Source organism: Sinohyriopsis cumingii, chromosome 6, assembly GCF_028554795.1.
Source record: "Sinohyriopsis cumingii isolate HCF-2022 chromosome 6, ASM2855479v2, whole genome shotgun sequence".
NCBI classification, from domain to species: Eukaryota; Metazoa; Mollusca; class Bivalvia; order Unionida; family Unionidae; genus Sinohyriopsis; species Sinohyriopsis cumingii.
The window spans coordinates 61764207-61789315 of NC_142966.1; the positions used below are offsets into that span (position 1 = coordinate 61764207).

Consider the following 25109-nt stretch of genomic DNA (forward strand, 5'->3'; position numbering starts at 1 on the left):
TTAAACGTTTGGGTAACTGTCCTTGAAACAGATGATCTTCGATCATGGAATGATGGCTAGCGGGAATGGTGAATGTTTTCACTTCCACACGTCGTATGGGATACTTGGCGGTCGTTCTGCTCAACGTTTGACTGATGTCATTTCCCTCTTTGGGTAACACTTCCACGCGTCGTACGTAGAGTTTGACGTCCTCGATTTGGCTTTTAGGATTGCCAGCAGTAGTATCAGCCAACAAATGGAAAGCGGCACTGCTACGATTCAGTCTCAAGCGGACATTTACCCCGTTCAGCAAATATTTCTCTTGCAACCACATGTCCAAATGCAAACGATCCATCAGTTCTAAACTCTTCTTATTTAAGATTTTGCTTCGTCTTTCCTCAAAGCCGTCATTGTCTTTATCTATTTCGTCAAACTTGGTCGCTTCGTCAGGTTCCCATAGCACACAAGCATTGAGATGAGTATTCTTGGCATCTATTCCGTACGTCAAGAGATTTTCCAGGTAGGCACGGTAAGGGTAAGTATCCATGCTGCTGCTGACCAGTTTGTTATTCAAGTACAAGTCCACTGAGCAGAACAAGGAATGCATGAAATTGTTGACGGGAGCTATATTCTCAGTGTCTTCTACTGCACCATCATCCTTATCTAGAACTTTGATTTTCAAGTAGAAGTAACTGCTATTCAGATCGATGTAATCTTCGGGCTGTCCCTTGATTTCAAACTCGATGGGAGCGGAATCTGTCAATGAGGAGACGGGATGAAATTCCACCCATTGGGATTCTTGCATGGTCATCATGGTGGGGGGCATGGCAAACAGATCCAGTTCCGACTTGGAACAGGCGCAAGACTCTCGGTGCATCATTTTTTTTGTTGCTGTGTCTCAATAATCGAAAACGTCTAAGTCTCGAACGGTTCTTCTTTTCTTGGCCTTTCTAGCTTTAGACGTGTGAAGTCTGGTGAAAGGATGTTTTCTTCGTCGTCTCTTTCTGCCTTGTCCTTGCTGAATGCCTGACTCGGTAGCGTGCAGGGCATTTATAGGTGTGTCTCCTCGGCCCAAAAGGTCTTTACCCGTTTGCACAAGACATTTTTGCCTGCCCTCATGAAGGCTTCTTTGGGGTTTTGTTTGTCGATGATGACATTTTGGAGAAATTCTTTGCCTTGTGTCAGTGCCGCATCTTTGAAGGCGTACAATCCGCGTGTCACCATCGGTTTCAACACCGGAGCCACCGAACGAAAGGCGGATTTTAACATATCTCCTAAACCGTGTCCTCGCTGTCGAGCAACCCCTCGGTACACTGGATACATGACTTACGAGTCGTGAGAGAACCGTTTTCGAAAATGGAGTTTCACCGTGACTTTTCCTTTCGTGAATGAAATATTTTGTCCCAGATCTCCTTTTATAGCAATGTTGACCGTGTCCAAATACGACTTGCTGACAGGCAAATAATGAGCATGTACGAATTCGCGGTGGACGTGATAAGTGTTTCCACCTTCCTCGTCAGAGGCCGTGGCAGAATTTACTTTGAAAGGAATGACACGCAGTAACGGCACGGAGGTGTGTCCCACCACGTTGTACTCCACCACATCGGAGTACACAAAGATCAAATTCAGTCCCTGGTTCAGTTCTACCGGGAAACGAAAGTACCTCGCAAAATGCCCGTTGTTGTCAATCTCTGCTTTCTCAATTTTTTTGGTCTGCTTATCCGTGACCATATTGAGGTCTCCACCCAAAATGTCATACAATCCAGGGCAAAATTTAATACGTATACTTTCTTCCTCACTTTCAAATTTGATGAGTAGACGGTGAGACAGTTTGTGGTACCCCATGGTGACACGTTTTTTTAGTCCGGTCAGAACTTTGTCAAATGCTGCATAGAATTTGTCAGCGATGGCCTCCACCAGATGTTGACCACTAAAATAATGGCCTGAGTTAATTTTAAAGTGATAAATGTAAAAAGGAGGAGAAGTGTCACTGGTGAGTATTGGGGTCTTGGGAAGTGATTTATGTTGAGAAGTGACCGTCATGGTTTGCTGCACTGTTGGGTCCAGAATTTCGACGTCAAAAGTGTTTTGAGTTTCAGTGATGTTTTTGATTTGTGTTGGGTGAATCATTTCTACCAAAGCCACTTCCCAATGGGCTTCGTGATCTAATGGGATGGCCTGAGGTAATTTGGCCGTGTAACAGCACAACATGTTGTGGGGAAACACCTCCATGGAACTGTCACTGGGTAAGGTTAAGCAAAATTGGTTTTGGTGACTCATCATTCCAGAGTTCTGTAGCTGTCCGAGGGGTTACTGGACGTCAGAGGGGTGTCTCCGCCCAAAATGGGGTTCTGATTGTTGTTGTTGTTGTTATAGTGGTGACTGGCACTGGCACTGGACACAAGGTTCCCGTTGTTCCCGTTGGAAGAGAATTTCAGGGAGGGATTGGGAAGCAGGTAACCGATGCAACTGCTCAATAAAATGGTCCACAATTGTTTGTCTCCTTGTTGCAAACTCAAATTGGCAATGGCTGCCCCGATGACACAATACACCACGAAGATTTGGCAGAAAAAGACGATTTGCGTTTTAGGCACACGTTCTCCACACCACACCCACAAAGGTTGTTTTTGTAAATCTTGCACAGAAGAACTAGGTGAAGGAGTGGTCGACGTAGCTGCGTCTGTGTGAAAGGGCATGATGGTCACTTCTTTTTATAGTCGATGACTTGCGAAGCGTCGATCCAAGAATCAAAACTGGGTGGATATCCTTTCCAACGTACTTTGACTTCTTTGACACGTCGTTTGCCTACTTTACGGGTTCTGCGTTCGAGAATGATTTCGATGTCGTACACGTCGTCTTCTTTTTTGGTGACACGTTGTAACTCGGGCAAATAAAACGTTCCTTTGAGCACTTCTCCGTTCATGTCTTCCAATTTATAGACGGCAGGATGACGGCCATGCACTCGTCCAGTGACACGAAACAATTCGGTCGTCCAGTTAGGTAAGTAACCTTTGTCGAAAGTGCGTTTGGTTTTGCCAATGCGCACCCAATCTCCTACGGCCAACTCTCCACTTTTCTTGGGGACAGCCCTCGTCGGGGACGTACCAAACAGGCGCTCAAACACCAGCACTTCGTTCTCGGGAGTCACGTCTTGCGGGGCACGTCCGATGCTTCGATGGTAAGATTGGTTGTACGCTTGCACCAGGTGCGGTAAGATGTCGATGTACTTCAGAGTGTGGTGATGCGTAAAATATTTCCACATGCGTTCTTTCAAAGTACGTTGAAAACGTTCCACGATGCTGGCTTTGGTTTCAGGATTCTCGGTGGTAAAAAAAATGAATGTCACGTTTCTTTAATTCTTTTTGGAAAGCTTGGTTTATAAATTCGGTGCCTTTGTCCGTTTGCCATCGAAGAGGGTGACGACCGCTTTGTTTCAACACCCGTTGTAGGGCTCGCACTAACTCGCTGCTCGATTTGGAAGTCAAGGGCACGACCCAGGCAAATTTGGAAAAGACGTCGATGACACAAAACAAATATTTGTAGCCACGATTGTAGCTGGCCAAATGAGAGACATCGGCTAAATCGGCTTGACATTGATGATCGATGCCTTCCAATCGGGTGCGACTTCTGGCAAACTTGCGCCGAATGGGTTTGCTTAAAGTGTAGGTAGCTTGTTCTTGTAACCATCGTTGAACTTGAGGTAAACGGAGACTTTTCAGTCGAGTTTTGGCAGCACGATACAATTTTTGAACTCCTGCGTAACCTGCAGGATGCAGGGGATCGTAGTAAATGCTGGCTAAGACTTTTTCCATTTTTTGTGTTTGTGTGTTAATAAGGCACCCACTCTTGGAGGATGCTACTCTTTTTCTCTTGGGGTACTTTCTTGGATTGCATTGCTTTGCGTGTGCGACCGGCAATAGGTGTCGAGGAGGATGTCTGAGCGGGGGATATCGGTTCTTGTTTCACTTCTGTCTTCACTTCTGCCTTCACTTTCTTTTTCTCTTGTGATGAAGAAGGGGTGGTCATCATCTTTTTAATCCATCCGATTCTGGAGGTAGGTGGTGTTGTTAACTTGCGTACTTTTTCTGGTGGAGTTTGAAACCCTTCTTCTTCTTCTTCTTCTTCTTCTCCTTTTTCTGTCTTGGTCACTGGTAGTGGTGGGACTGGTACTGGTGATGGTGCTGGACTTTTCATCAAGGTCTTAAAATCTTTCAGAGTGGGTAGAGCTGTTTCGTCTAAAGCTTTCTAGTGAAAGAGTTGCAGTCGTTGCAAGAGTTGACCGTACTTTTGCGATTTTTCTGTTTCGGACAAATCTTGGCGATCCATCAAGGACTGCAATTCGTGTTGTAACTGGGACATCTCGCTCAAATTTTGATTGGGAGGTAAATGCGGGGTGCGTTGTTCTTGCCAACGATGGTATTCCATCCATCGTTTGTAAGGCACTAAAGCTAGTTTTCGTCCTACCATGGGGTTGTCAACGGTCAATTCTGAGATCTTGGGACTTCCGAGGGCCTTTTTATCTTGCTCCCACCAGTCCTCCCAACGTGGTTCCCAAGACTCCTTTCAGTATGGGGCCTAACAAGAGAGGTAAAATGCCTCCACGTTGGACCAACATCTTCTTTTTCTGACGAATGGGAATTTTCTTTTGAACCATTTTCCGAAGAACGTGACGATGTTTGCTTAAGCATTGTTTCTGGTGTTTGGACAAAGGGATCGTGCCTTTCAAAACGTTCAAACAACATTCGCACACGGTATCGATGACCTCTTTGGAGGCCGTTTGAATGAGTTTTTTTCGTAGGGGTGGAGAAGCTTTGGACAGGACAGATAACATGTCCCCATGTTTGACTAAACGAGGAGGCAGTCCTTTCCTTTTCTTTCCTTGGGGATGTTTAGAAGAGTGATGTTTTCTGGAGGGTGACATCTTTGAATCATCAGGAGCACCAAAAAAACACTGATACCCTACTTGGTCACACACCTTTTTATACTGGAACGCGTCGCCACTGATTGTCTTTACGTCGTATCAGTTTGAGGACAGGCATGACACGTCGTGCAGGGGTACGCAAGGGACTAAATCGAGCCAGTTCTTGCTTGGACAAATCCAGTAAACTTTGTAACATGCCCGATCTTTCTTGGACTTTGATTTTGGGAGAAGGTACTTTGTGAGCAGCAGCCACTGCCACTAAATTGGAGGGTCCTGCCACTGGGGAAGTTCTTTTTGGGGTCATCAAACGAGAAGTTCTTGGTGTGATCAACGTCTCCAAGTACTCTTCAGTTCTTGGTGTCATCAACGGAGAAGTGGATGAACGTGAGGCTGCCGGAGACACGGTCACCGCCGTGGCAGGTTGTGGTTTGCGAGTGTAAAGTTGCGTCCTGGCCGAAGTGCCTCTCTTGCGACTAGTTTTCTTCTGTGGACTTTTCTTTTTCTGGGGACTTTTTCTCTGTTTCTTTTTTGGGGGGCTTCTTTTCTTTTTCCGGGGTGGTGTCTGGTAAGAGGAGGGTCCCGCCACTGGAGAAGTTCTCCTTGGGGACCTGGTCTTTTTCTTCTTCATGGGTCTTCGTTTGACTTTTTTCTTAGGGAGAAGTTTGGGGGCATTAGGATCCCATCTTAAGAGAGAGCGAATGATGACCCCTCCTAGAGTACCGCTCCCTCCAGGTTTCAAAATGATTTTTTTTTTTTTTTATTGGAGTGTCGATGCGAGGATCGGCCAGTTGGGTCAAAGCGACTTTGTTTCAATCGAAAAAGCGTTTGGTTTGATGAGGAATCTGAATGATTCCTTGAAGTAATTGACGTGCCGTCACCGTGAACCATCGTAAGACTTCTTTGAGACTAGCTTCTAAGACACGAGTTCGTATTTGTGGATTTTTTTCTCGACTGATGCCATAGAAGGCACGAATCAATTTGACGGGAAGATGCGACTGAAGGGACGTCATGTTGAAGTTGTGTGAGACAGACGAGAAGGGTCTAAGGTTGTTATGGTTTTTTTTGTGAAGTGAAGTTAACTCGAGGACGGAGACGTGTACAGGACAGGCCCTCCGTCTTGGCACCAGTGGTGACACAAGTGGGTACGAAATCGCAAATCCTCGGGGGTCGTAGGTTTCAAATCGACGAGTAAATAGGCATGTGACGTTTGAGTGGCATCGTTGTACGCCTGAGTCAGCCAAGGCGTTCCTAACTGTTTGGCTAAGACTTGCACTTGCGATTTATCTCGAGGGCTTTTAAACAAGACCACGTAATGCGCATTGAGACTGATGGTGCGATGGGCTTTACTTTGTTGAAACAAATTTTGGGTGATGTAAACGACACTGGCATTACGGTGATGCCCTTTGCGCGTGAACGACAGTTTAATTTCTTCTTCGTCTTCTCCTAACATGTCGTCGAAAATGACCAAATGGATTTGACGGGAGTCAGAGACGATGCCGTCGTCTTCTTTAGGAATGCCTTCCACAAACACGATGGAATCGCCTTGACTTTCTCGCAAGAGGCTGTACGCCGATTGCCACACTTTGTAACACCACACGATCCGCTGAAGGGGTCGATCGATCAAATGATGTTTATGTTCGATCAAACGTTTGACAAATTCGGTTTTGCCTGAACCGCTAGGTCCAGCAATGAGCATGTTAAAGGGATGACGAAGATACAAAGCCTCCCAACTGGCACGATCTAAGTCTTCGTCGATGACTTTGACAGTAGAGGAAGAGGGAGCAGAGACAGCAGAGGTAGCCATAGTGTGAGGAATGTCACATGTGACACGAAAACAAACAAGACGAGAGTTTATATACTTTTCTCCAGAACACATTTATTGAATGTTTTAAACATGAATACGAAAGACAAAAATACATAAAAGCCAAAGGCTTAAGTACAAGGATAAAAGGCACATTATAACCATTAACGTGGAATAAACACAAGTGTCTGTACAACATGTTTTGGGTAAAGTTCTGACCAGTTCTATAGTAGGGGGTAAGGTCACACAAGTGTCCTCCCGAAAGGGTCTTTCAGGTCTGTCCACGACAGTCCCGTCCTGGGTGACGGGTTCTTCTAGCACTGTCACTAACACGGGTTGAAAAGTAACTTTTTTCCTTGAACAACTTTCGTGCATACTGGGCCACTTCTTGGGTCCAAGCCTCAAAATCCCATTCTTTCCAGGCACGGACATCTGTCCAGTGGGGGTGTAAGTCACAAGCTACACACACATCGTCATACACGTCTTGGGTAGCTAAAAGTTGGCGAATCTTTTTTTCCCGTAGAGGTCGAGAAGTATCCAGATGAAACCGCAAGGCTTTGAGCAAAAGGAGTTTTTCGTGACCATTTAAGGCCATTGAGGTGGTAAGTACTGATCGTAAAGAGTCCACAAAGAATCGGCTGGTAAACGAAATCCCAGAAAACAAGTCACTAAGACACACACCACATATCGACCCAAATTGAATGGATACAGTTCTTGTAATAATCGATGGTAATGATCCACAGTTTGAATATGGTCATTGAGTTCCTTCCACGGAATCTGTTCAATAATATGCGACATAATCCGTGGCATGGCATCCTGATTTTATAGTCTCTTTGTTACGGAAGCAATAAAGGTAATTTCTAACTAGACATGTTCGTTCTCCAGTAGGGAATTTAAATGTTACATACTGTAACCGAAACGTCAGAGTTTGTCTAGATGTTTCGTCTTTCGCTAAGCAGATTCCACATAACAAATGTTGGTAATCCTTTAACTCGTCTTCCTCAATACGTTGCAGTAGGTGAATCTCGAAGGAACCAAAATTACGAACGTCTAGTTGATCATTCACAAACTGAAAGTGTTCAACAAGGTCTGACCACTGAAAGAATTTCTGACGAATCAGTCCTCTTATACCATTCAGGTACCAGTGGTTAAAGATCTGGTGACGTAACGGATGCAATTGTTCTTTACGTTTGACTTGTATTTTCACCAGCTCTCGGTAAATCCTTTCTCTCAACTCCTCAGGCAAGCCCAAAATGTTCTCTTGTAAAGTATCCATAAGTATATACACTGTTTTTGGAATCCTTGGGTGGTGGCCAATAGCCTCGTTTACCTTTGTGCCTGATGTAATATCCACTCATAATCAGTCTTCTTATACTTTGGAACAGAGCATAATTTAAAAACGGTTCAATAACTTAGCGTTTGCGTTTCACTTGTATTTTGATCAGTTCTCGGTAAATGCGTTCTCTCAACTCCACAGGCAAGGCACAAATGTTCTCTAGCAAAATATCCATAAATAGGTCATACTAAATCTTCTTTTGTCTGACACAAGAAATGTACCATTTGCACAGACATGGTTTTACTTCAGTGTCGAATTTAAATCGTTTAGTTACTAATTTACACATTACAATTCGTTCAGAAGTTTCCTCTTTCACTAAGTTGACATTGTGAACAAGATGTTGGTAATTCGTTAACTCTTCCTCTGGAATTCGATGCAGCAAGTTTACAATGTAGTAGATAGAATCATCCAGAGCAAACCAATCCTTTTTAAAACTAAGGGATCGTTGATCAATGTCTGTCCAATGGAACACTTTCAACTGAATCAATCTTTGTATAGCATTCAGGTACCAGTGGTTCAAACACCGGTGACGTAACGGATGCAATTGTTCTTTACGTTTCACTTGTATTTTGACCAGCTCTCGGTAAATGCGTTCTCTCAACTCCACAGGCAAAGCACGAATGTTCTCGTGTAAAGTATCCATGAACAGATTATGTTAAGTTACTTCAATGTCTCGGTCCCACTAAGGGTAAGTAATGACAATTCGGTGACCATCGAGCATGTTCTACGTAGGCCGAATCTTGCGGTTCCCAGTGGTGAAGTGACACACCGCAACTGAAGCACTTGACTTTATCTCCTTCGCCCAAGTAGAAAAATCCGGCTCTGGCTAACTCTTCGGGGGTCGGTCCTCCCAGATACTTAGGCCATTTTCGTTTGAACGATTGAAGACGATTTTCAAAGTCGCAGTATTCCGACAAACGCACAGGAAACGAATATTCGTCTTTCACAGCTTCGTTTCGATGAGGGTTGGGTGACATGAACAGGAGTTTGCTCAGGGCTGGATGACATCCGTAGGGGGGTAGACGTGAAGGTGAACATTCCGCTTTAAAACGAAACCCAGTTAAATATCCAAGAGGACGAGCGGCATCACTTTCGCATCACTCAGGTTTGACACGCACAGCATCACTTTCCATGATAGGGGTAGTGACACTAAAGTTCCCAAGATGCTTTACGGCATCGCTAAGGTCACAACGTACAGCATCGTACCCATCGCAAGGCTCACAATCGCATTCCAATTTAGAAGCCCCACACTTGAATTGTGCCTTTCTAAACAACTTGTTTTGTGTTTCTCTGGAAGTATTCATCTTGTTCGCTCGGTCTTGGTAGTCACAATGAACTATCGATCTTGCCTAGGGTTCTTTTTTATATACAGACCAATACCGATGTGTCCATACGGTAAGGTGAAATGATTGGGAAGTCGAACTCGCTTCTGATACACGATTTGATAGATTTTTTCCAAGGGTCGACTGACGATGTGGTGAGTGGGTAAACGTACAATCTTGCTCGGTTGATAAGTGGTCACTTTAAAGTTTCCATCCTCTCCCGATTGCAAGGCTTCTTTCAGTACCCCAAAGTTGACCACTCGACTGGTACGATAATTCAGAGTCAATCCTTTCACTTTACACTCCGTGTGCACTTCTTCTTGTTTGTCCCGGTATTGGTAGCCGTAATTTTCAGGACCGGTATTGGTAGCTGTAATTTTCAGGACCGCCACTCGCGAAACTTAGAATCTTGTCGTCAGGATGCTCGTCTGTCCAGGCTCCTAAACGGTCTCCTTCGATGTTAGGGTGTTGCTGACCCGGTCGATCGATGTAGATGCAACTGTCCGTGTCAAAGTACAGGACGCGATCCCCTAACAATTCTAAAGCTTCGTACAATTTTAAGCGAGCATGGGCTGTCACGTAAGCCACAATGATGACATTTCCAAAGGGGTCGTCTTGTACAAAGTCCAGATCTTCTTCGTAATTGACCAAGATCAAATCCTCGCGAACGACGTCCACGTGTTTCATGTATTTGGTTTTGTCGTGAATCATCTGAAAGTAGCGGGAAGGTTCTGTCAAATATTCCGTCTTGGGTAAACACGGTCGTTGTGCCATTTTACCCCACAAGCAATTTAACATCACTTTGGCAAACGATCGCCTGCCTTCGTATTTCTCGATGTGGTCTAAAGAGATGCCTTCTTGTTCATAGTATTTCTCTTTGAATTTTATTTGGTCTTCGGGAGTGTGACACCAGGAAGGATAGCCGCTGGCTTCTTGCTTCAGTTTCAAAAAGGCATCCACGTAGTCGGCGAAAATGCCTTTCTGCATGGGGTCACCCTTGTGGTATTGTTGTGTCTTGGGAAAGTGACAAATTTCGTACACTTCTAACAGTTGGTATCCCATGTCCAGAGCTTTGAACAATTCCACGCTGACCCACGTCCCCGTCAAGGCCCGTTCTTCCTGGGTGTGATGGCAAGGCTGGTCTTGGTTGCACGTTTCGGCACAAGTACGGCACAAAGGAAACATCAGTTTGCCTTGGCAATGGTGAAGTAAGACAGGATGGTACAAGTCCGTGGGTGGCAAAACTTTGCACTTGATCAGACCTTCGTATTGTCGAATGTTTTTCAGGTCGATGTGTTCCGTCAGCAATTGTGGGTGCCCTACAGGAAAGCGACAATATTTGCACACGTAGGGATACAGTGAACACACGTCCAAGTATTTGATTTCTTCTCCTTTCTCTTCGTCGGCTTGGTACAGCAAACATGTGGCATTGGTCCTTCCTCCGTACAAACTATCCCTCGGGTTCAGGGGGTCCATCGGCTTGTAACTTTCCACGAGGCGTTTAAACTCGGGATCGGTTTTCATACGGTGATCGTACTCGTGTTCCCACATTTCCACCACTTGGTATCCTTCCTGTTCCAACTTTAGGCGTCGCTGACAAGTGTCCTGGTACAAGTCTTCCATGGTTCGTTGTAAAAACTGATTTTTAGTGCAACGATCAGGGTAACAGACGGGACATCAGTGAAATAAGCAACCGTTAAACTCGTACACGATCTTGTGGTTTTCTAAGTCCCAGCCATCGACCGAATGCGTTCCGATGGTCTTTTCCCCGAATGATTTTTTCACGCCCTCCAGGAATCTTGAAGCAGTGAGGGCAATGACTGAAAATAGGTTCTTGAATGCACTTCTCGCACGCTCGATGAGCCACGCAGAAATTAGGAATGTGAATGCCGGTCTCTTGCATGCATTCGAAATCGAAAAAGATGAAATTGCCTTTCTTCTTGTGACCGTCCTCTTTCTCTGGTGGGGGTTGGTATTTTTGCACGTAGCATTGGTGTTCCAAGTCCACGATGTCATGACAAATGTGACATTTTTTCTTTCTTGAACATACGTGTGCCTTGGCACTGTTGCTACGCATGCCTTGTCCACACGTAGGGCACAATCTCAGGAGTTGACAAGCACATTTCTGCTGTGAACCTTGCGTCTTCAAATGTTGTTGGTAACAGGTAGGGCTGACAAACGTGCGCAGACAAGTTGAACAAGGCACTGGTCCTTCACTCAGACAGGGTGGAGAGGCCAAACATCCTGAGCATTTCAATCCGCAATGCTTGTGTTACTCTCGATTATTATAACCATGGTCACATTTCTAGGAATCCGGTGATACTGGTAATGGTATCGAAATGGTCATCGTGATAATAGACATGAATGTATTTTCCGTCCTTAAAGTCTTTCCCTCGAAACAACAGAGGTCCGCGCATTTCTTGAGGGTACACTTTCAAGGTGTATCGTGGAGCTAGGGCATTTTGCAATTTTTGCATCTCAGGAATGCCACAGGGTGTGTCTTTGGACAGTCCGGCTTGTTGTAACAGGAGTTCTGCTTCATTTCGTTGTTTGGCTCGGTCGGATCGTTGAATAGTTTTCCAGGTTCTTTTCCATTCTACCGTGTCGTTCTTGTTGGCATAGGTTCGTCCCACCACGATGGCACGGTCTAAACACATCTGGTCTTGAGGGTTGTTAATTCGGACGAGACTTGTTTTGGTGTTGCGAAGGTCGTCCACCAATAACATCTTTTTGCGTCCAGTCCCTTGAGGAGGAGAGACGTGGGTCATGTCCAGTGTGGCTTTTCCATCGGTGATGTCAAACTGATCATTAGATTGTTGTACGTGTTGAATTTTGTCCATGACTAAGGAAGTGGTCAATTCTGCAGGGGTGCTAAACTCGATCCAAACAGGGGATTTCAAACCGTCGTGTTGTATGGAAAGTCTCAAGCGATCATCTTCTTTGGGTTGACATTGTCGCTTGAGTGTGGTGAGCAAAGAATCCCACACCCCAGTGATGAACCCTTCTGCTTTCTCTAACGGTACTTCAGCCTTGAAATCTTTAAACTTAACCGTGTATTTGTAAGCCGTAGTTCTAAATTTTCTAGAGGAGCGCTTTTCCGTCTCTCGAATGGAATAGTATTTTTCAGGGTTGACTAAGAGTGGCGAACTTGGTTTAGAGGGTTCGGATTCTGGTTCACTCATGTCCTCTTCAAAATCACTGGCATGAATTTGTGCCAAGACTTCAGCTCTGGTACGAGGCGATAGATCACGTTTCTGCCTCTTACTTTCTACTTCTTTTTTCTTCTCGAATGAATAGGATCGTTTCGTCTTGAGTGCAAAACGTCAAATGACTCAAGTTTAAACACCATAGACTAATTTATAGTCATGGCAGACCAGCGTATATAAAAGGGTGTGTGTCTTGTCCTTTCACTATTCATTTCACTCTCTAACCGAGCACAACGATGGAAGAGACTAGCCAGATGGAACGTTTCATCAGAGCTTTGCGAGGGGTCATTAGAAAATTCTCTTCAGACCAGCCGACGGACTACTCGCCTTCCTTTCGAGATAAAAGTGAAGATACTTGCTATATCTGTCAGAAGAAAGGGCATTGGTCTTCAGAGTGTCCAGACCGTCAAAAAAGAAAAAAAGGGGCTAGAAAAGACAAAAGTCAAGATACCTGTTATTATTGTCAAGAAAAAGGGCATTGGTCTCCAGATTGCCCAAAAAAGAAACAAGAGGAGTCAGAAGAAAAGAGGGATTCTTCAGAAGAAGAGAGGGATTCTTCAGAAGAAGAGAGGGATTCTTCAGAGGAAGAAAGCAGACAGGTGAAGAAAAAGAAACAGGAGAAGAAAAGAAGAAGGGAAGAAAGCGAGGTGGAAGAAGAGGAAAAGAGTGTGACGGTGAAGAAATTTAAAAAAACAGAGAGACTAAACAAGGAGACAGAAGAAGTGTATAAACTTTTTGAAGTGATCTGTTGTGAATTGTGAATTGGATTGTAACTATGGATAAAAGAATAAATGAATTATATAAGGTAAGTGTCTTTGAGTTTTGATTTTAAAATAAGAAGCTACACTCACGCACTCATATAAACGTACTATAGGGGTAAAATGGGTTGTTTTTTTTGTTGGTTTTTTTTTGAGTTATTGGCAATTGAAATTGTATTTCTTTTCGAGAAATGTAGGTGGCCCTGAAAAGGGCCTTTTTTGGTGTAGGGGTGAGTTTAAGCAATCAACTTTAACTGCCTTAAGCCTTTGCCACGGCCAAGGCCTACTTCTGGACTGCGTACTGTTGATGATGATGATGATTTGGTTGAAATCACTAAGGGTGGTACGACAGGCTTAGTCACAGGGTTGACGTGTTTAGCTCGGGAAGGTCGTATTCTCTTCGGTCGTAATAAAGAAGTCTGATACATTTGTTTCAGACTCCTTAACTCCGCTAAAATGTCCAACAGTACCGTGACCGTTTGATTTTCACCCTCTTGTTTCTTTGCTGCTACTTCTTCATGTTGTTGTTGTTTTTTTCTTACCTCTTCTTCTTGCTGCTGTTGCTGTTGCTGTAGGAGAAAAGCTTGTTCCGCTTCCTTTTGTCGTTGTATAAATTTCTCCAATTCTTCTTTCTGTCTCTGTCTAAAATTCTCCACTTGCGGTAATGAAGAAGGTAACAAAGGTTCCGGAACAAATTCTTGCGAGGTAAGAAAATGCACAAAATCCCAATTCACCTCTTCTGAAAGTAAGTCCGGGTTCCCTTGGGCGGTCTCCACTGCTGGTGCACCCCAATGGATCGTTTTCTGAGTTTCCGTCATGTTGAATCACTGTCGCATAGATTGACAGCACACAGGCGCTAGCGAATCTATATAGACCACGTGACGTCACAGACTGCTCTCTTCGGATTGGATGCGGGCTGACTGAATTTTGTAACGCGTGTTGGGATTGGTGAATGAACTCAATCCGTTTCAATCCTTCCTGTACCTATAAATAAGCGCAGTTCACTGCATGGATTCACCTGTTCTCGTCGCCTCACGATGTGGACCACAGTTGAATCATCCACCCTTGTGTCTTCAATGATGTTTAGGACGGACATGTATGTCCGGTCCAAGTGGACTGTTGTTGATAGGACAGATACTAGTCTATGGATGAGAAGAGTTTACATAGAAAGACAAGGATGTCTCAAGAGGGTACTTGTGTATGGACCTGCAGTTAGACGGAGTTTAAGAAGAAGAAGAAGAAGATGTGACAGATGCCATCTATGTTAATATTAACATAAACCCAAAGGCCCTTTTCAGGGCCACTCATAGGTCTCGAAAAGAGAATGACTTTCGATTGCCTACCCCTTTTTTTTTAAAATTTAAAAAAAAAAAAAAATCCCATGTTCAATTTCCCTTGACGCTATACAGTCCCACCCTGTTAAATTCCTTTGTCGCTCAATAGTCCCACGATTTTTCTCCATGTTAATTTCCCTTGTCGTTCAACAGTCCCACGATTTTTTCTCCATGTTAATTTCCCTTGTCGCCAGATTGTCCCACGATTTTTCTCCCATGTTAATTTTCCCTTGTCGCCAGATTGTCCCAAGGGGGTCTGTAATGCTAATTCCCATTGTCGCTAGGGTATCCCCATATACTACTATCAAATAAATGTTACTGTCTTTAATTAGTTTTATTATTTTGATAGCAAAGTTTTACTTTGCTTTCTCTCTCTTACATTTGTGAGAGTTTGAAAAGTTTTAAATTTAGCTTTATGGCCCTTGTTAATGATGGTGGCAGTTTTAAAATGTCATTTGGAATGATGCTGGTGCTACTAATACGACGACTACTTCTACTAGAGCTACTACACATATTTAAACAAACAATTGATAAACACAACGGTCTCAGATAGGTAAATACAATTATGCAAGACCTGTTTGCTCTAAGCTGGTCAAATTTGCTAAATACATAGATGATATCACCTGTCAATCATGGTGGATCTAGTTCGTTATGTTTCTACCCTTGACATGCTGAACTAGACAAAACAATATCTAAAAACGCTTCTATCTGACTGGAATCAACTGAAACAAACCGTTCCTATCAAGTTGCTGGTTACATTCGTAGCATACATAAACAACGATACATGTCGCATGTGTATATATCTCATTCTATACTTCTATCGGGTTTTTCTTTGGGGTCAAGGTATATAAAAGTCTTGTCAGTCACAATATCGTAAAGAGAACACGTCAAATAAAGAGCTCTCATATTCTTCAGTTGATTTGTCTTGCATTAGAAAGGACTCTCCATAGACAAGAGGGCCCTTGTTCATATATACGAATAAATACACAAATATGTATGTATGTATGTATGTATGTATGTATGTATGTATGTATGTATGTATGTGTGTGTGCGTGCGTGCGTGCGTGCGTGTGTGTATGCATGCATATATGTGTTTGTGTGTAAGTAAAGTGCGTCAATAATTTAGCTCATCACTTGCTGTGTGTGTATTTGTCTGGTATCAAACATTTTGATTTTTCTTTTGTTTTTCAATATTCAATATTTATTGTTTGTGTTCCTAAATCATACAGAAGATGTATGAAAAATATGCTCGCATGTTACATGAAATGAAAATACTTGCCTGGAAAACAAATTATTGAGAAATGCAGCCTATCTTCTAACTTCTGATTTAACATTTCGGGGTATTTTGTATCTTAAAATAAAAATAAAACTAATTTATATGGACTGATCTAATGAAAGATTTTGAGTACGAGAAATTATTATCTCTCGACAATACCCATGAAGACATTTTGAGACGACAAAATATTACACTTTTGTGTCCTACATCTAGATACGATATTAATTTCAGATGTATATTTCAGCAGGCGATTGATGCAACATCACTACAGCTCAATAGAGACCGACGGTCGCCAAGTAAGTATACTCTCACACCTAACCGCATTTTCAGTAATAACGTACAGCACACGAACATTAGATGGCAACATTAAAAAAATATTGGTCTGGATATTTTCATTCTTGACATTCATTATCCTATTTATATGTTTTTCACAAATATGACTGTTCACTTATATATATTTCCTTTATTTCTATATATATGAATTTAGTTAATTGTTTTTATCACACTCACGCTTACCAACGATTATTTTTGCCATTCTATCAGTATATATTTTCTTTCTCTAAAATGTTTTCTGACTAATAAAACTAATCATCAATAAAATATAAGCTTTATTCTTGCTCTCAAAATATACCAGTTAGTTTATTCTTTCAACATCTTCAAAAGACAAATCTATTACACAAACATCACATAAGCCTTTGCACATTCAATAGGATTAAATTGTGATTTTTAGCCATATTGAATTGTACTGTTTATAAAAGTACCCCTCGTTATTGTTTATTCATTAGCTCATAAACGATTGTGGCTGCCGTACTAGATGATGCAAACTATAATAGCTTCCATCGGCGGATCCACAGGGCGCGCCCCTTCCCCTGAATATAGCATCTATTACAGGAAATCCACCACACCCTAAACTACACCCTGAAAATACGGCTGCAATGCTTAAAGACTGAGCGAACACAAACATAGTATTGCTTACTTTTCAATTCATTCAAGCCTTACCCACGATTGTTGTTGTTGTAGGGTTTAACGCCATTTTTCAGCACACGATAGGCTATACATAGCGGCCAGTATAACTGGTGGAGGAAGAACCCGGAAAAATCCCCGGAAAGAACCACCGACCCACGAGAAGCTACTGGCAAGCTTTCTCAGATACCCACATTAGCCGAATCCGAGACTCGAACCCACGCAGGTAGAGGTGAGATGGCAGTGATCCGTAACGGAGAGCGCGTTAGACCACTCGGCCACTCGGGGCCCCCACCCACGCTTGTACTTTCGGTATTGTTTTACTCCTCTTGCTCGTTTTTATCCATATGACCTCAGTCTTGCTAGGAGATTCAATTGAGAAAATGGTGTTACGATTCTCTATGATCTGAAACTAAGTACCAGTGAAACCCAAAACGTTTTGCAAACTTCAACAAATAAGTTATTTCCCCACAGTACAAAGTTAAAATTTAAAAGGAATTAAATTCCAAATAGTCCTAACTATTTTGTCGCAAGTCCAAGAGAATAGACTATTCCGAACGAATTTCGTTGGTGATCTGAATGAATAGTATCTTTAATGTGATAATGTGCCAGTAGCCTTGACAGTGCTAATTTAATATCAAGTTTGATGTATTAAAATTATATAATCCAGAATGTTCTTGAATGAAATCTATATAATTTCAAAACCACGATTTAGTCCTAAATTTAATGAACATTTAATAATACCGATGCATAATTTAAATAAATAAATTCTTCTCAAATTATAAATGAACAAAATTAAACCTTGATTCCGCTGGACGGATGTCGAAATAGGAATGAGTAGTTCTGATATAAGAAACTTTATATACCTCTCTCTCTCTCTTGAATTTTATCGCAATAATCATTTTCTGAAAATACCCTGTCAGGGTGCATATACTCCTCATCTGCATTATAGATACAAATTAAAAAGAAGCATAATTGTGTATCATTTCCATAGACTGTGCATGTGTTTTTTTTCGCACAGTCTAACTATTAAATGTGTATGAATGTATATTTCCAGATATACAAAATATTCGTCTAGCAGGAAACGGAGGGACTATATATAAAGGAACAGTCGAAATCCAGGGCCCTAAGGGTACATGGGGAACAATATGTGATGACAGCTTTGACGTGAATGATGCTATAGTAGTTTGCAGAATGCTTGGATTTAGCAGCACGTAGGCAATTTAAATTTACCCCTCATTCTTAAATGTGAAGAAAAAACATTTTCCTCATGCCCACCATTCTTCAGTTATTCATTACATCATTCTTCTCACTTACATTAACCTTATGAATTGTTTGCAGTAACTTTGCTTCGATAAAGTGGCTTTATTGTTGTACGAATAGTAATTGAGTTAGCAAAAGAGAAATTACTGGCACGTATTTTCAAGAGTTGTATAAAGACATCATCTACAGAAGATGTTTTAGAGTGAAAGTATAATGGAATTAAACTGTGTTAATTTAAGGGTCGAAGCCAACAAAGACTTAATCTCAGCAAATGTATGTGGTGGAGGCGATTAATTCAATAAATCACAGTTATGTTGTACGTCGTGCGCGTATATAAAAGACAGAGCAGAATAGAGGGTGAACATAACACTTGCTGCAAAGTCCATTTTTGAAAAACAAAAATTCTTACGAAAATGAAAATATAAGCGTAATAACGTCGAATTGAAGCCTTTTTACCTAACCGAGAGTTTCTCTATTTGGGTTAGTTTTTCTCACTCTATCTTTGTCGTTCCTGTTTTTCAAAATTTGTATGCGAGTTTTTTCTTTACCCGTCGGACACTAAATTGTGGTAGCACCATCTCTGCTGTAATTTGTGAGTAATTAAATCATTATTAAATCAAAAATGGAGTATCGTACAGCTAGATTAGCTCGAGAGCGAATAGAGTCAATTAAGAAATATATTTATGTTCGTAATGTTGTCAAGCAGGAACCACAAGCACGTCAGGGGTGTCAGGTGGAATTTGCAGAAGGTCTAGAACAATTATTCAAACCAATTATCGAACCAACCAAGAAAATTGTTACAACAACTGAGTCGGTTCAAAAAACTCTTTGAGTTATTACCTGTTGATGTTGCTGGCAGTCTTCAAACAGCTCAACAACCACCCCAGCAACCTCCTCAACCACAACCTGAAATTCAGCTACAACCTCTGCCTAGAGTTAGAACTAACATCATGGAAATATTTACAACTGAAGGTATTACTACTATCAATGACCAGACTAAATAATTGATATTTCCGGGTATGGATATCATGATAGAGATAAGTATATAAAACCGGAATATGTTAAAACTTTATAAAATGCTGATTGGTTTAGGGATGTATATCGCGTCGCTACTGATACTCAGCAAATCAGATCTGAGGAAGATGTTAATAATTTTAACATTTTTAACCAGACAGTAAATGAACGTAGTAGACAATCAATTCTGGCAAGCAGAAAAAAATAAGAAGAAATGAGGTTTCAACTTGAAAAAACAAAAGCAGAAAGCAAACTAAGAGATAAATAAATGAAATTGAGGAGGTTCAACGAGCAAGGAAACAAGCAGAAGATTTGCAATTTGAAACACTTAAACCATGGATGAAATTATATTCTTCACCAAGTAAGAAAGAAGCAGAAGAAACAATCTGAATTGGTCTTGTTACTCGAGGAAGTGGTTTCATTACTCCATGTCCCAGTAACGTCCTTGCCGATGTTAAAAGACTAGAAATTATCACTCGTCGAAAACGAGCTGGTCAGAATTTTCCAGCAGCTATTAATGAAGCAGGTGATATTTGTCAATGATTATTTACAGGTGATATCATGGATATTAATATTTATCGGTCTCTAATTGATGAGATCGTTGATGATTACCACATTGATTGAGGTATATAATTACACCAGTGACAAGAAATCAAGACGATCGTACATAATGTTCAACGTGGACCTGTAATGGTCAGGGTGATACATTCGCGATTACCAACATACAACGTTACCTACAGAGATGAATTTGGTGATAATGTTCAGGGTCGGTTTAGAATGATATCCCCAAAAACAAAATCGATTGCAAAACAATTATCAATGAAAGCTATTGATGTTATTCGCGATAAAAGTATTGGTTTTGTTGCTAGTAAAGCATTCTCGGTAATCAAGGATAGGCGACTAAAACCACATCCAGTAAAATTACCCAGCACTGAAGTTATGCCTGCAAATGTTAGTAAAGTAATAAATCAAGCTGCAAATAAAACATTATCAGAGTTGGCTGGTGTACACATATCAGAGACAAAAAACATATAACGGCAAGTTTAATGGCAGGAATTGGTCTTTGTGTTAGGCGATAATAATTATAACGAAATGTTCAAACGTGTATCTGATCCCACACTTGCCATGGATGCACCAGTTCTCAGAGATGAATCTGTATGCGATTATCAAGATTATTTCTATGACACAGGTGTGCCTAACGCACGAGTTTGATTATAATTAAAGTTCAGGATACAAGTATATACGTGTACCTGCTGCAACGTTTACTGAAGTAGAAGGTAGATATTTTAAAGCAGATGATAGAGCAAACGGACTTTTAGACCGACCTGGTTTTGTTAACAATGACATTAAGATAATTTTGACAGTGCCAGATACATAATTGACGGAAATAATATTGAATCGTGTCTCGAAAATGTTGATATTGCTACGACGATTTTGGGTCTGGCAAGATGCTGCGATGATTACTCCAGGTCAGCTGGTCCGTCAATGATGTTTGCAAAAGATACCACTGATCACCCCGAGAGTAGCAGCGTGAGACTACATGTAGCTGGGAACGCATTTACATCGATGAATGACAATGACAACTTTGGATTTGCAGCACGTAGAAGAAAATGTGTCATGTGCAATTCAACTATCACATACATTTGGATTTTGTAAACATGTTAGAAAAGTTATATTTGGTGCTAAACACACTGTGGTACTTGTAAGAAAAGTCACCAACAATGGTGCAATCTGGCGCCAATCGTAGATGATGCAGGTAAACTATTACTTACACAACTGTCACTGTGGATGCCAGTAATGACTCCACTGATTGACGAAGAACAACTGTTACTTCTTTTCATGAGTCGGAGCGGTAAATCAACATTGTCATGAATGGCTATGAATACAGATAGCGTTCAAAGTGATGCTGCTGGGTTATTCACATGGCATATATCATCACAACGTTAACAGGGAGTATCAGCACCACGACATATATTCATCGCATTTCAGGAAAATGCCAGAATAAATTCGCAGGAACGAAATTCAATGGTATTGGACACACTTGGAGTTTCCGAAGTCACGTTGAGTATAAACGAACATCAGGAACCTTCTGAAGAAGTTCTGCTAAATTTTGATCAAAATCATGTTGCGCATGATTATCATCGGTTGATGACATTTTTGGAGCGTGACCAGAATGTTGATTCTGGTTTACATATATCTCAGCAAGATTTCACAACATTATATCCAATCATATACAATCGTTTACTTTTCGTTGGAACATATATATTTATTCAGGCAATCTCTCGTTCATATACACATCCGAGCTCGTGTAGCGTGACCATCCGCTGGTGGTTACATAGCAATCGCTGTTATACTTAGAGATAAAACAATATTACAATGAAGATGTTGGTGGACGAGTTAGAGTTATTGATGCCCCAGACGAAAACAAGTAATTAAATTGCTCATGATATTAAAAATGTCATATCATCATGTTAGTATCAATCGGACTCTCAATCAGATGAAAAACCTTCAATCAATATAAAACAAGAATTCTGGAACAAAAATAACACTAAAAAAGGATCAGATCAGAGGTGATCAAAATAAATTGAACGTCAACTCAAGCACTTCATTTACGCCAAACGATTAAATACTGGTGTTAAATTTGATCTTTCTGCGGATGCCATTCAATAAGTAGTTAAAACAGGTAGTATATATCTTCAATTATACCAGCGGAAATAGCCGCTGAGCCTTGAACTGTTGCAAACGCAGCTGCACTTGATGTTGTGTGAACTGTGGCTGGGCTGACATTAAATAAGGCAACAGGAAAATGAATAGAGACTTACAAATAATAAGGGAAAGGGTCTACGATTGACAGGGACCCATCATTGGTACCAAAAAAGTCTGAGACTTCCAGGTACAATTCCTATCTCATATTTTCATTTAACTGATGTCACTAAACAGTAAATATAAAATACTTCAAATGTGTTTTTATGCGTGATCAGTTACCAAAACAAACAAACAATATTAAAACAGTCATTATTAATCTCGATAAAATGTTCCGGTCCTGTTATTCATTGGATGGCAAGTGCAATTGATCCACGTGGAATTGTTTATTTTGATTCGTATTAATTAGCGCTACCAAAATAATTTTTAAATTGCGTAAACACAATAAAACCTCCAGTCTGGTATTTAAAATTACCAACACAACAATAACCGGTCTGCCAATATGAGGACGTGAAGTAGTTGATGTACTCAACGCTGTGTCAATGTCCCTATTACCACCTCATAAAGTGCAGACGATTCAACATTTTAAAGGATCTTAAAGTAGAATGGTAGATATATACGGAAGATCTTCTCTGAGTAAGACTCAGGACAAACTTTAAGGCGATTTATCTAAATATGCAAACCTTGACAAGGTCAACGATGAATTCGCTAATGTTTTGAGTCTTGCAAATGTGAGCCAAAATTAGGTCGATGCTTTTCAAGACAAACAAGTACGATTAAAGACTAGTAATATCCCGTTGACATATTTTATTCTGCGGATTCCACAGCCCACATAAAATAACTTAGGGGTGTTTACTAAAAAACGGTAAAATCAAAAAATCAGAGGAATCAGTTTTTTAAATCATGGCATACATTGCTAGACGTATCAGAAGAGCTGGAGATATTATGTGCGGCGATCTCAATATGAGTAACATATGATTAGTAATGTGAGAGAACCAAAATCAGATGTAAGTGTGGTAACAAAAAGATATGTAGACAGAAACAACAACATGATCAGAACTGAAATCAATGATCGTTTATTAACCGCAGGTGATACAATGACTGGTCTGTCAATATGGCTAATGAGAAAATTACTGGTCTTGGAGAAGCAGAATCAAGCTATGACGCTGTGGCGAAGAAATATGTCGATGATAGCAACATTCCGATGGTGAACTCGATAATGACAATCAATGAGGGAATGGCCACAATTAGATCTGAATATTCTAATCATGTACAAGCGTTTACAAATTTTCGTAGAAACAGAAATATAACCATTGATGAATTTGTTTAGTTAATCCAGCGATTATTGATAATAAATTGACATAATTTTTTTTACCGACAGTGAAGTATATACTGTAGCGTCTGGACAAGGATTATGTTCACCTGTCAATAAATCCATTAAACATTGCGCTGATGGTACTGGTATATACAGGCTCTCAATACTTGGCCTTACAAATAATTCGATATCTGTTACAATTTCACGGCGTAATCCACTAACTGGATCCTCTGGATACATGTTAGCACTGTTGAATCAAAACGACGAGAAAATATTTGTGGCGGAACTCGAAGAAGACAAACACGGCTTGATTTATTATTGGTGTCTTGAATTAGTTGCTAAACTACCACCACTTAAAATATAATGAACTCCTCAATCAACGTTTAACATTACAGATACAATCAAGCACGTGAATGGCAAACAAAACTAAAAATATTGTTGACGAGTATCCAAGTAAAAGCAACATCGCACACGTATAGTTGTTGACTTAATTGTGAATTCTGCGTCTGCTGTTATCGCTGGATCCGGCCTATTCTCTCGACAATAACAATTACATCACAGTATATTTAACAATTTGCGTTTAAGCTGCAACAACAAGTGCTGACCTTCTTAATATCATCGCAAATAATATGCACGTGCACAAACACAAAATTACATGATTATAAAATAAAATTACATACAGTGACGTTATCGTACTCCAAATTATTTTCGTTAATAGCATCAAGCCTTAGTGATGGAAAATTATCAGACGCCGAGTTCACGGAGATGATTTAAGATTTACAAAGAAGTAATGACTGTGATAGAATGCAAGCCCGATTTAAATAATGATAATAATAATGATAATAAGAATAATTATGTCAACCCCGAACGAGATATAATATTAGATTGTCGTTAATAAAACTCCTTCATTAAGCTCAGCCAATCCTAAATTTAGTGGTGACGTTACAACTGCAATTCCAGCTAGAGAAATGGCACTATCACAATTACGAGTATATCATAGCTGGCCAAATATTAAATCAAATTTATTCGGTTGATTACCAGCAAATAATTCACTGGTATTTGCAAAAAGAAAAAATACACCCGATGGAACTCACGACTGGCAAGTTATTGGAATTCCCACGGCCAGTAATCAAATTAAACACATCAACGATGAATTCCAGCCTATGACGGGAAAAAAATAAAAAATCGCTATCACTGTTCATAAACCAATATTATAAGCTACAATAGAAATAAACTCTCTAGATTATATTGTAGATATGTATCAATCATCAATACGATCGGTGTTAGGATGGCCTGAAATTCCATTGTATTGAAAAATTCATTCATGGAACATAGCAGATACATCTTCTTATATTACTAATTTTGATAGCACAATATATCTTCGGTTATAATGTCATGACGATATATCTGATATAGACGAGGAGAATACATTTTTATCGATAAAAAATCAAATCATTTTCCTAAGTCATCAAGTCTGAACGCGAACGAGTAAGTAATAAATTACAAAATTTATATTCAAGTTTCGCACAAAATTACAACATTGATATAAAGTTACAGATCGCTGAGTCAGTACAACATCTAAACGAAGTTGCATCAAACCTCGAGTTTATCAATAAACATATCGTTGTATTTGTGTTTGACTGAGGTAATAATATAACGTATCAAATTCATCCATACCCAAACGTAAAAACGTTTAAACAGTTGTCTCTAAGACAGTACGTGATCACAGAAGGACAATTAAATCTTTTTATAGTACCAGCATTTAATACCGACTAATTAAAAAAATCACTCGACTACGTCATCAATGAAAACTTTTCCAAAAATAATAGCCGTATGGAACAAATAGCCCCGCCATCAAATATTCTCAAATATAACAATGTACGGTTGCGGCCGACATATTTCACCGGAAATTGTTAAT

General features: G+C 40.7%; 1 protein-coding gene across 1 annotated transcript in view; it reads left to right on the top strand.

Moving 5' to 3' along the window:
• The window catches only part of LOC149797065 (neurotrypsin-like), a 59939-nt gene that overhangs the window by 16435 nt on the left and 18395 nt on the right, over positions 1-25109 (top strand). The window contains exons 2-3 of the mRNA XM_089960703.1: positions 16178-16229; positions 17954-18110. Of these exons, the coding sequence (XP_089816829.1) occupies positions 16178-16229; positions 17954-18110 (209 nt within the window). The remainder of the gene's footprint in view (positions 1-16177; positions 16230-17953; positions 18111-25109) is intronic.